General features: G+C 35.2%; 1 protein-coding gene across 1 annotated transcript in view; it reads right to left on the bottom strand.

The window, feature by feature from the left end:
- LOC149802227 (ER degradation-enhancing alpha-mannosidase-like protein 1) overlaps positions 1-14,100 on the bottom strand; it is a 55,239-nt gene that overhangs the window by 17,258 nt on the left and 23,881 nt on the right. The window contains exons 8-10 of the mRNA XM_089956658.1: positions 10,824-10,944; positions 9,332-9,576; positions 423-519 (exon numbers count right to left, since the gene is read on the bottom strand). Of these exons, the coding sequence (XP_089812784.1) occupies positions 423-519; positions 9,332-9,576; positions 10,824-10,944 (463 nt within the window). The remainder of the gene's footprint in view (positions 1-422; positions 520-9,331; positions 9,577-10,823; positions 10,945-14,100) is intronic.

Genomic DNA, 14,100 nt, shown 5'->3' on the forward strand with positions numbered 1-14,100 from the left:
TCTTGTGATGTACCGGTAGTCTAGAAATTATGGGTCAGCTTATACGCGGGTCATGCACTTTATAACAGTTTTACCAATTCAGCTCGGGGGTGGGGTGGGATGGGGGTCGGCTTATATGTGAACGGGCTTATACACGAGTATATACGGTATGTAGTATGTTCGATGAAAGAAGAAACTAAAAAGTAAATTATCTTCTCACTCCAAAACACAAACTGAAAGAAAAGTGATATGTGACAGTGCACGTGCAAAGTCGACACAATTAAATCTGTTTTGCAGTTCCAGATGTGAACTAATTCACCTGCAATTTAAATTCCATATAGCTGTAACAATTTGTTGTGGTTTAGATGTAACTTTGAAATGTGCTGGAAAACATAAATTAACTTCAATTGTCTATTTAACAAATTGCAAGAATGTAACCTTACCAAATAGAGGTATTTACAAGTTTCACTGAGAAAGAAACTTTCCATCCTATCTTCCAGATCTTTTTTTGTTACATCATGAATGGTTCCATAACCACATCTGAAAAACATTTCAAAGAAATTAGAGACTGATGCCAGACACAGTCCAATAACTGTGCTGAAGCCAGATAATAGCCTTTGATGGGCAAGGTCTGAGATATGTGTAGTAGTTACACATACATATTGTTCCACCAGCTATTATTTGAAAACAATGTCTCAGATGTTATACATATTGTTCCATCAGCTATTATTTGAAAACAATGTCTCAAATGTTATACATACTGTTCCAATACTAGTATTTGTAAACAATGTCTCAAATGTTATACATATTGTTCCATCAGCTATTATTTGAAAACGTCTCAAATGTTATACATACTGTTCCAATACTAGTATTTGAGGGGCCCCGAGTGGCCGAGTGGTCTAAAGCGCTCTTCGTTACGGATCACTGCCATCTCACCTCTGTCTGCGGCGGTTCGAGTCTAGGATTCAGCCAATGTGGGTATGTGAGAAAGCTTGCCAGTAGCTTCTCGTGGGTCGGTGGTTCTTTCCGGGGTTTTCTCGGGTTCTTCCTCCACCATTAATACTGGCCGCCATGTATAGCCTATCGTGTGCTGAAAAATGGCGTTAAACCCCACAACAACAACAACAACAACAACTAGTATTTGAAAACAATGTCTCAAATGTTATACATATTGTTCCATCAGCTATTATTTGAAAACAATGTCTCAAATGTTATACATACTGTTCCAATACTAATATTTGAAAACAATGTCTCAAATGTTATACATACTGTTCCAATACTAGTATTTGAAAACAATGTCTCAAATGTTATACATATTGGTTTTTTTTTTTAAAACTAGTATCTGAAAACAATGTCTCAGATATGATTTATAATGTTAATCTCTTTATACTATAAAATTAGTATAAAATATATAATGTAACAAATAATAAATACAATCAGGTCAACATTAATGTTAATGAAATCTGTATATACCCACTTTAAAAGTTGGGTCCAAGTGCAAACAACACAGATCCTGATCTTATTTTGCATACTGCATTGGCAGATCAAGGTCTATGGAGCTGGCTGTTTGGATCCAGCTTGTACACAAGTAGCTTAGACAGTACCTAGATTCAATTAAGAAATATTAACTACCGAGATTTCATTAAAATTGAATGTGTAATTATGTTTAATCCCTCAGGTCCCACATGCAGGGATCGTCCTGGGCTTTGCCAATGTTGCAAATTGCGATTTATTTTCCTTATTGGCGACAAAAATATTCCATCTGGCGATTTTTTTGGCGACAGACTTTTTGGTTATTTAATGTGTACATACAATCATGGATTTGGACTGGATAAATTAAAAGGGAGAATGAAAGGAAGCCAAAAACTTGACTAAGCAATGCATTGGAATCAATCTATTACACAAACGATCCTTTGTTCATATTGACAACCCCATCTTTACAGTGCATTGTTACATCATAATCTGCTTATGCTGACATCTGGGCTGAGTACTGTATCACAGTCAATCATGCTATCGAACTATACCTACAACTGACCGACTTCTGAAGATGCGAATAAAACAGATACAATTAACTGAATGGCTAATCCTTCTGTTGTTTTTTTTTTTTTTTTTTTTTACATATACCAGTACAATAGTTTTGCTGAACCTTCATAGAAAACTGATAACCTTTGAAGTACCGACTACTGCGTATAAATACAAAGCAAATGGAAAAATTTCAATCACAATTATATCTGTCGCCAGTGCAGCATTTTACTCATTGATCTTTTCCTTTTGCCATCAATCCATGTTACGGCTGCAGAGACTTAAACTCCGCAACAAGAAATAGCAAAAACAGTTTTGCATAATTAATAATAATTATTTATTTCTCAAAATACAGGAGTGAAAGAATCCCAAAATTGGGTGTGAATTTATGCTTATATATATGGTCCAATATTGCCAGGTGTTGACTCATTAAGTTTCATTCGTGGGAATGGAGATCCTATTTTGCTTGTCGGGAAACTGTATACAGCATTCAGTGATCATTCTTGGGATCTAGGAAGCAATTCACAACAAGCTTTCTGAAGCTAGCCATAAGAGGGGGGGGTGCTGCTGAGAGACTACTGGTGCCGCCTGTCAGTACTGTAGACTGTGAACGTGGATTCAGTAAGATGAACCTCATAAAAACTGACATCAGAAATAAACTCTGCATCTCATCTCTCGAGAATTTAATGAGAATCAGCATGTACAGATGTGAAAAATTAGACTTTGAAACTGCATTCAACAAATGGGCAGCCCTAAAATCACGATGGATCAGAGGCGTAGCTGGGGGAGGGGCAGGGGGGTACATATGTCCCCGGGCGCCAAGGTACAGGGGTGCCAAAATGAGGCTTACAACGTTACATTATAATAAGTAAACAAGGGTAATATTCAAAAATGTGATTAAACGGGGAGGGGGCTGGGGCGCCAATTTTATAGTTCGTCCCCGGGCGCAAAATATCATAGCTACGCCTCTGCGACGGATCTTCATGTAACACTATGTAACATTTTGTTAATGCTTGTTGTAATTAGAGTATTAACTAACCCATCTTTTGTAATTTTCATTGCCTGTTACATTAACAGACTAAATTAACACTTGAAAACATGTACACTACTTGTTCTGGCGACACTTTTTGAAAATTGGCGACAAAATATTGAGGTTGGCGATTTTTTTGGCGACAGCTTTTTAAAAGCCAGGACCATCCCTGCACATGCATATTCAAAGAAACATTACTTATCACAATATTAGTTTATGTATTTTTACAAAGAGCCCATTTTACCTACATGATATGATTTATAATGTTAATCTCTTTATACTATAAAATTAGTATAAAATATATAATGTAACAAATAAATACAATCAGGTCAACATTAATGTTAATGAAATCTGTATATACCCACTTTAAAAGTTGGGTCCAACTGCAAACAACACAGATCCTGATCTTATTTTGCATACTGCATTGGCAGATCAAGGTCCATGGAGCTGGCTGTTTGGATCCAGCTTGTACACAAGTAGCATAGACAGTACCTAGATTCAATTAAGAAATATTAACTACCGAAATTTCATTAAAATTGAATGTGTAATTATGTTTAATCCCTCAGGTCCCACATGCATATTCAAAGAAACATTACTTATCACAATATTAGTTTATGTATTTTTACAATGAGCCCATTTTACCTACATCATAAAACCTCTAATCATTGCAACAATAATACTGTTATGTGGTTTCACACTCAGACTGTATTGTGTTTCCCCACTCAAACTGTTCTCCCCCACTCAAACTGTACTGTGTATTCATTTTAAGAAAATTTTGTTTGATGTTTACAGGTATTTTCTAGAACTATAGATTTATTTGGAAAATTCCCCCTCCATGAACAAAACCTAAAGTATAATCAACAATTACATAGCTCACCAATACGAAACTTGTAGTACTTTCCAGTAGACAATGTAAACATTACAATGAAAACAAATCAGTCCAGAACAAATAGTTCTGACAATGAAATGTTGTCCACAATGACAGGGTGCAAAAGACATGAAACAACAGAAAGAACATTCTTTTCTGTATATGAAAGTAGAGGTACTATAACGAGCTAACAAAAACCAGGATTATTTAAGTTCTCAAGCTTTTAAAAAATCATTGCTCTTGAAGTTATCATCATTGTTCACCCCTAGAAGCTAGACTACATGGGTGAAAGTTGCAGACTGCAGTAATTCTGAAGAGCAATTATGATCACTATCAAAAGCACTGTCCATACATCAGTAATTGGCCACTAAAATTTAATAAAGTCCACTCATTTTAAGTCCTATACTCATTCACATGTACAACACAGTGTTAACCTGTAAAGTCATTAATATGGAAATTTTGCTATTTAATAAACATAAATTATTCCTACCTCCATGTAAACTGTAATGGGTTGAATAAAGCACGGTAAAATCTGTGTTTATAAGATCGACACAGATGCTTAACCTATGTTGGTAAAGCACAGTATGTAGGTCACTGTGACCATCTTTGCTTGTAAGTGTGCAGTATAAACAGTGATGCATCCAATAATCAAGTTTCATGATTCTAAGATAAGCAGCATTCAATAAATGACCCTTAAAGATGACATTGCAATAAAGGAGCTGAAGCATCAAGTTAAGTCACTAATCTTTAGTGCAATAAAGCAATAAAGGTGTAGTGCTTAACAAGATGCTTCCCCACACCATGTTTCAAGATTCTAGGTAGGACAGTATGCACACAGAATGCCAAACACTTATATGGTCATCACCTAAATTCAAAAACGTAACAAAAACCAATCAAGATCAAATATAGGTCACGATGGGCTTCCATGCTTGCTAGGGTGCGGTACAAACAACGATGAATATGATCATTATTTGTACAAGTCTAGTAAAAGTAGCATCTGATAACTGAACATCAAAAATAAAATCATGGTTCTTACACATCTTGTGTGGCAAAATTCAAGGACATTATCCAATTTTTTCAAGGACCCTGATGTGTGCGAACTTTAGGTATCAATTAGGATTAGTGAGAATGTTCTAATTTCCTGACAAGGGACTTCCTAATATTTGTGCTATGGGCTTGAGACTTTATAACAGAGAATACAAAAAAAAAAAAAAAAAAAAAAATCTTAGGAGAATAACAACACCTTATTTTTAAGAAAAACAAATGAATTCAGATCTACATATGAAGATACCCCCCCCCCCATAGATTACATAGCAAACAAGGTACACTAAGTTCAACAGTTCTTTAAATTCTTAACTCCACCTACACTAAAAGTACAACTCCTAGAGATCAGAGTCTGCTTGTATGACAGTCACAAATCATCATATGAAGAACAAAATACAATGGAAAAGACTAAAAGTAAACAAAGCAGAATGGTCACAATCTTTTCTTTAAATTCTACACTCAAATATATAATTTGCACACATGACCACAGTGCAACCACTGACTTTTTAAGTACTAAGTTCTTTAACATGGTCAGCAATTTTCTTTTTAATAGCTTCCATTTCTGACTGCTTGTGCAGTTTCTCTTTCTTCAATGCATTGGCTTGTGTAACAAAGGAAATTCACTCTACTGACATGCTCACAGATAATTCTCTGAGCGATGAAGTTTTCTTCCCTTCATGTTCTCCACCTCTATCTCCTTGTTGATGTTAAAACCTCTTTCTACAGTGGCCTGACCATGCAATAGCACAAGCAAGGTCTGCAGAACCAGCTTGAGGTCATTGTATGCATCAGCACTTCCATCACTTGAACTCATGAAAAGTTCATCCACCCAGTCCTCAGATGGATGGAATACCAACAATCTTTCTGTTGCGATGCAGTCGAGCAGCATTTGAAACTGCTGCAGGACAGGATCACACAAGTCCTCATTCATCCTTTGGCAGCTGACCAGGTATGAAAGAAACCTACAGAACTTATCCACGCACTTCGTCCTGTCTGCTGCCATCAATGCGGGAGAAAGGCAGGACAATACTGAATAGCAGAATGGACTTTTCTCCAGAATGGTTTTGACAACTTCTGTGAGACACCCTTACACCCCATCTTGAACTCCACCTTTTGTCTCTCACTTGGCTTCAGTCCTGCTGTGCTCTCCATCAGTTTTCCTGCAGTATTCCTGATGACCACCTGACTGTAGTCCACTTGGAGGGAGGTGTCTGTGATGTTAATCTTTACCATTTTTTTTCATCTGAGCAATTCTCAATGTCATGTACACATGTTTATCCTTTGGCGGGTGCGAATGCAGCCTCCTGAATATTCGGTAGCAATGGAAGTTTACCTTGATTGCTGAAACCAACCTTCCCTCTCCAACACGCTTCATGAAAAGTACATTGACTGACCTTGTATATAGCAATTTGCATGATGCATTCATCTGGCATCTTAAGATTGTCCACCACAAAAGTATGCTAAGTGTCACCAGATCTAATTTTGTTATATCTGCTGTCATGTGATCGCTCATCAAAACTGTACAGGTACATTTACATGTTGTGTAGAAAGCAACCTTTTTCTTAACAGGCATATGGCCGTAATGCTGAAAAAATCAATAACAGACTTCCAGCAGGCTTCTAAATTTTAGATCATGTGCCGAAAATCAGAAGGTTGGACATACAATAAGAATAAATTGTGATTAATTTTGTGTACATTTTTCATTATCTTCTGTTTTGAGAGTTTGAATAGCAGATTCACAATGATTTAAAGTTCAAAGATGCAAAAACTAAAGACATAAATGTGAAAAGTACCTGGGGAAAAAATGTGGCTTATATAACAAATTTTGACCCTATTTTTCAAAGGATTTTATATTTATTGCTTTTATCTTTTATATTATGTACATTTTACAGAATGTTAGCATCTTTACCTTTTACCTTTTTATATTTTATCTTAATAGTATTTTCTTACGTTGATGTTTATTTGGTACGGTTTATGGGCATAAAGTGCTTCTGCAATTCTTTATATTTACCTTTATAGAACAATACTGTTAACTGAAACCATATAGCAATTATTGTGCTGATGTGTCATTAAACCTAATAATATACAGCAATTTTCTTGGTAATGAACATGACATAAAATTAGTTATACAATAGTTTACAAGAAAATCAATAAAAACAGATCATATCCATGTTGGTTGAATCAACTAGCAACATGTTCTTGTGCTTGCCATCTACTGGGCAAATCTTTGCAATCAAACAATGATCTCCAAACTGGTTGACATTTTAATCATTTTTTCTTCCTATAACTTTGACAACAATCTGGGGTGGATTTCAATGCAACTACCCCCTGAGAAGGGGCTAATTTTTACACATGCATTTGTTTCCATTTAGCTTGGAGTAGTCTGCACAGTGCAGATACAGTTACACCTGGAATCATGAACCTTGGTGAGGGAATTCATCTTGATGAGTACTATATCCTCATAATAAAAGTAGGCAACTGTGACCCATATTTCATACTTCATGGATATTTGTTCAAATTTGTATTTAAAGTTTATTTCTTGAGTACTGTTCATATTAGAATTTTTTTTTAATGATTGTATGTTGAGTTCACATGAAAAACTTCTGTCTCACAGGGTGGAAGCTTATAAATATAAATATTGCATAAAAAATTGCTGGTATTGGATCATTTACAAATAACTGTATAGTTTATTCATGCAGTTGTGTGTTCTATAAGAGACTGTTATCATGCAGAACATTGCATTAAGTGCTTTATTTGTTATTATGTTTTCTTCAATGTCAAGCAATTCTGCAATCTTTATGAGAATTTATAAACCATTTAACTGAACAATTTTTTAAAACTAAACCTTTTCCTGATCTGCACATAGGTTTACAGCTGACAAACATTTATATGTAAGCCAATGTACATGATGCACCTTGTTCAACTTTTGACTTTTTCATCTGCTGTGCATCTGTTACCCTTTATTATAACAGGTTTGCAAGACATGTCGTTGTTGAATATATCTAATAATTTCAGTAAAACATCCTAAGGGTCCCTGTGTTATTATTAAATATAGATGTACATGAAAAAAATCAATATAATAATGCAAATAAGCATATTGCTTGCAGATCAGGGGTCTAAACTCAATTCACCATGATGGCCACAGGAGGACTAGTACACTGGCCTGAGGGCAACTTCACTGAAACCTTTTCATACTGTGAAAGTGGCTCTTTTAAACGGTAGCCAGTTGAAATTTTGGAAACAAAAGGTAAACAATGTATTCTTATAAATACTGGCTGGCTGTGAAGATAAAATTTGCATCGTTGTTTATTTTACAAATTCCTGGTGCTGTTGTTGGCTGCAGGAAATAACTCCACAGGCTGCATGTTTGAGACTGCTTATAAACTCAAAGTAGTATTTCTTTAAAAAAATGTTAACTCATAAAAGGTTTTACAAATGAGCATGTTTTTCAAAGGTAAATAATGTAGTTTAAAGAAAGTATTTATTAGCAATTTTAGAGCATGATCAGTAAATGAAATTAACATTAATGTTTTGTAATGTGTGGTTGAACTAATTCTCATCAACTTCAGCTTTTTATTACTGATGCCAAATTTGATGTGAAAATCATTCATACATTTAAACAAATTAACAAAAATGTGAAAATCATCCATACATTTAAAAAAATAACAAATATATCCAACAAAGCAATTCACTTAAATAGCAATGTGAAATTATAGCATTTAATTGGAAGGAGTAATTCCTGTGTCATTGACAGCCATGTGCATGTTCATTTACATAGTTACATTTTTGTAAATGTTTAGAGGCAGTAAAATAAACTCAGCCATTTACATGTGTCAATGTTGCAGCCTTCTTGTTAACATCTTTGCTGTTGACACCTTCAGTCATTAAGTAGCGATACCAAACGTTGCACCACCTGCTGATGCACATAAGACAACTAGTGTCAATTATTAAAATTTTTAATTAAAGAAAAGCAATTGCTCCCCATCACAAATTCCAACACTTTTCACTGCATATTCCAACTAAGCCCCTAGGCTCATCCCAACCCCTGAGTCCTGGTACTCTCCAGTGATGCAAATCCATCACACTGTATGGTATGTCTTCTTGCTATGGCTGCACATATGAAGTTTGGTCAGAAAATAATTGTCATTAAAATTTCTTAACATCTGATCTGCGACCTCCTCTCTAGAACATCAAGCATATCAACCATCAATGACACCCATCTCACAAGTGGAACACCATGGTGGGAACATAAATACCAAACTTCAAGAATTTCCACTAAGCAGTTAACGATGAGATGTGGAAATAGACTGCAGCTGGATGAATGGACAGACAGATGAAGGGTATCAGAACCCAGTTTAAAAAAGTGTAGCAATGATAATAATACTTACTCGGCTTTAGCATTCTCATTTAGGCTGTTGAGGATATCCCGGCCAACATGGAGGTAGAATGGGTTCTTAGTAGCCTGATACAAGAAGTATGTGGATTCCATTAGCTCTGGCCTCAGAGGGTAGAACGAAACATCTGGAGCACCAAATTTCCAGTTATAACGCTCAGGAAGTGCACCATACTTACGCCATATAGAGTAGTACAAAGCATGGGTACATATTGCTTCTTCTATATCACCATTCAGCACCTAAATTACAAAGGTACTGTTGAGAATCAGAAAGAAACAGTCTGGTACAGTCAAACTTGTCCTACTGGCCACCTTTATATAGCAGTCACCAGATCACAATGGCCATTATAATTTCCTCCTCTGCAAATTTCCAATATAAAAGTTATGTATATAATGGTCACCTACTTTTTGTGGCCAGCAGTCAGGTGTTTTCTGCAAATTAATGATTTCTTCCAATTAATGATTTCTTCCTACCTTAATCAGTCTCGCATGCAAATAAAAAAAAATTTTTAATCAGGAAGGCATTGTTTAGATAAAAGAATATCATGTGAATTGAAGTGTAAACATTTCTCATCTTGCCTGTAATTGCCACACTCCAGTCATACTGTTCGAAAACCAAGCCTGAAAGGGGAACCTGCAACAGACCACCTGAATACAAACTTAAGGCTGATTTGGTTTTTTCTCATGGGTAGCTGCTATTGACAGGATTGACTGTATATGCAAGTATGCTGTGTAACTTGTGCAGTTGCTGGTGTTCAAGATAATAATAAATTTGCTTAGATTCAGATTTCTTAACAACATTACAGACTCAAATAAAATTGTCATAAAGCTAGCTACCACACAGTCATTAGGCAGCATACATAGAAAAAGGTCCATATGATGGTTGATTACATAGGCATCAACAGCTGAAATGTTCTGAAATGTAAACTGTACAGTGTACCAACGTGTAAATCATAACTGCCATTAACTGACCTCATTGAAATTATCCTCATCTCTTTCTAGTGTGAGTCATACAACTCTGATATATATAAAAAATCTTAAGTGATCAGAGATATGTCTCAATTTGGTAAGCTTTTGGTGGATGAACATCTGGTTAGATAATGAAAGATAGGTGTTGTAAAAAGTAACATTTAGTGACGTTTCAACCATCAATGAAACACCCAAACTATTAGTTTTTAATGTAATTCCTTGAACTTTTGAATAAAAAAGGAGGGAGAAATCATTCAGTGTCCACAGCCTGAAGCTATTGCTAATGCCATTGTTGATGGCATGACATCAAGTCTTTGTCACATCAATGAGATCATTATGACATCAAGTCTTTGTCACATCAATGAGATCATTATGACATCAAGTCTTTGTCACATCAATGAGATCATTATTACATTAAAAACTGCCATATGCACAATGGCAGTTCAAGATAGCAACTATTTACATTTGAGGTAATTATCTAGCATGCAATGGAAGAGGCTGAGGAAAGTGTGACTGACCTGTACAGCTGCCCATGCTGCCTGTAGAGAGTCGATCCAGTAGTTGACTGTGTCTCCAGTCTTCATATGAACATTAACATAGAGGGGAGGGTAACCATCGCCAGCATTGCAGTGTGGCCTCCTGGAACCAAGATATCACTTTAATCAATGGCCGGTAGTAGCATCTAACAAAACATATCATTTCATTTGACCTTCAAGGAGGCAACAAAGAAAGGCTCTGTATTCTAGAAACTGTTGAGCACCAAGTTCCAATGTAAGCTCAAGCCAATTAAAATGTAAAAAAATTAGGAATACTGGTGACTTGGAGGGTTCAAGAGATACAAACTGAGATAAACTCAGGTGGAAAAACATGTCTGTTATGCTCGAAACAATTATATTTCTAAAGAAAATCTTTATATATCACTCAAGAATTTACATTATTATTTTAAACATCATTTTTGAGAAATTACTATCATTTCATTTTAAAAGCATTCACAACCATTGTTTCAATTACTGCCACCAGTGAAACACAATCCAAGGGAGACAACTGGTAACCATTTATCTAACCTCATATAAAGACCAGTTGACATATACAGCACCTTGTTAATAATTTTACTAAGTATATAATGTTACTGTTATCAATAATATAATGGCAAAATGAGAATGGATACCATGCCAGAGATATGAAGGGACTTGGAGTATATTTATTTACATCGCCTAAAACTGGACAAGACAGCAAAGGAACCAAAGCTGAAGTCCATGACACATATGAATCAGAAATTTCTATGAATTCTTCTGTTTTCATCCAAGGTACTAAATGTCTAGATTTTCAGAATTCAGAGATGGAAATTAGCTTTTGTGCACAAAAAATAGCTCAGAAAACTTGTGTGGTTCCTCTACGTTCTTTACATCTAATGTTTTCTGACATTCTTCCTACAACTTCATTTAATGTTATAATTATCATATCAGTCAAAAGAATTACACCATGTGCAATGTTTGCATTGATGGAGAGAGGAGAAGATAGGATTTTAAATTGCAACAACTACTCTTTTTGCTATATAATAACATAAAGGCAGAAAACCAATGTCAAATGGCTATTTCTATCTATATACCTTTCTCTCTTAAGTATGACATCTTAGATCAATTGTCAAAACATCCAGTGAAAAGATGTAAACTCAATATTCCAGTACCTGATGTCCATCAGCACATAATGTATTAAGTAATTTCTGCTAATTACTACTGCATTTCTTCCCTATGTAATTTGGAATTAACTGACTGTAATTGAGTCACTTTGTTTGTACGTTTGTGTGTAGAGTGAGAAAAATAAATCAGAAACTAGAACTCACTAAATCTAGATCTACCCTTGAACCAACCTGTTTAAGGAATGATTGATCCTGTTTCTAAAAGATTCATTAGGAAGATCATGTGCGTAAGTTTTATTATTAGACAATATCCTTCATTATTGTGTTCATTGGTAAATTTGCAGTAATATATATAGAAACAACATATCAATGTACAAAATATGAGTTAACGTTTATGTGATAAATGGATGGACTTTTGTTTGATCATTGATAATATAATATTGAGCTGTACTTTCATCAAAAATGCATTTGCATATATGATTCCTAAACATTATACTCCATCAAATTGTATTGAATGCCAACAGTAAGGCACATCCAGGATTTCATAGAAATTATATGCTAGCTAAACATCTTGAATGACACAGGTATTCACGAACTATAATCCTATACATTGAGTGTGGTCAAATTTAGCATCCTTTAAAATTGCATCTAGGGTACCCATTAAATTTGAGTTGAAAAAGAACAAAGGTAAGACTAAAGTCAGCAAGGTTCTGCTCAACAGTTTCATGTCTTGCATAGGGTTGATTTTTAAAGAACAAGAATTTCTGAGGTTTTCTTTACTGGTTACTGTATATCTTAGGTATTGTTAAAATAATGTTTTATTCCCTTTAATTGGTTTATAATTGATGGGTGTAATTTGGGTCATAGAGTATATAGCTTGGCATTCAAATGTGCACATCTCACAAGACTGCAAGCTCTCATTGGTCATTTTCACTTCCTGGACTTCAAAAGTAAATTGGAGAAAAAAAGAGCAGATAACTTTTTATTTTACTTTTCGTACATTTCATGATTAATTCATTCACTTTCTGAAGCTGGCAACATCTAATCTGGCTAAATTCATTTTCCTTATTTTAACAACTGCTAAAGTTTGTGTACTTTGGACTAGTTCAGGCTGATTTTTCTAGCATACAAGCATCCATACTGATCAGCTATCTGCTTTAGATGGTGCATGATTTCTATAATTACCACATGTACAGAAATTTCAGTCACAGTACATGAAAGTAGCATTGAGGTTAGCCAACATTTTCTCCACTACGTTGCCACTGCAAACACCTTCAACTTGTACCAGTCCCTCTCTCAGAAGTACATAATAACTGTAGAGCAAGACCTAAGTATTTATTTTCTACACATCTCATAGCTGAGACATAAATACTTCAAGTACAAGACCACTGAGCAGTGGCAAACTAAGCCTGCTTTAAAATGGCATTTAAAATAACAACACAAATGTTTCCAGAAAAGAAATAAAAACAATTTCTGGTTTTGACCTGAAACGACTTGCTTTACCATTGGAACACAACACAAAATGAATACTAACTGTACAATTGTTAATGGGAGAATGATTTAAGTCTAAGTACTATTGATGGTTGAAAGTGTCATTCAGTAACAAAAAGAACAAGCACAAAAGGAAAAAGAGACACAAAGAAAAAGAAATGAAAAATATAGCTATTAGCATTGCAGACACTGCTCATTACAGCTTGCTTTTCTGGGCCTTAGAACGAACTTATGTTGGGTAAACAAAGTCAGGAGATGGGCATTATGGGACCATAACTCCTCTAAATGATGATGCAGAATACCTGAAATCAAACTTTCTCAAGGTACAGTTCAAATCCGGGGTCAGTTACTGCGGTGAGTCCCTAGGCAAGGCACCTGATTCCAATAGCCTCAGCATTAAATTGCCTAAATGTGTTGCTTTGTCATGAGATACCAAACCAAACTGAATCCCTCAAGATCTCAGCAACCATTCCATGTAAAAGATGGAAAGCTGATCAACAAGGGACATAACTCCATTCAAAAGTGACACCCATAAAAGGTGTAGTTAGGTATAAGAAACAACTGTCACATTAAACTGCATCAGAATATGTTTTATGGTACTTGAGGTATGCTGATTAAATTAGCAACATCCCAAATAAAGAAAACTTGACTGAAAAGTGAAATTA

The sequence above is a fragment of the Sinohyriopsis cumingii genome, chromosome 4, assembly GCF_028554795.1.
Source record: "Sinohyriopsis cumingii isolate HCF-2022 chromosome 4, ASM2855479v2, whole genome shotgun sequence".
Lineage (NCBI taxonomy): Eukaryota > Metazoa > Mollusca > Bivalvia > Unionida > Unionidae > Sinohyriopsis > Sinohyriopsis cumingii.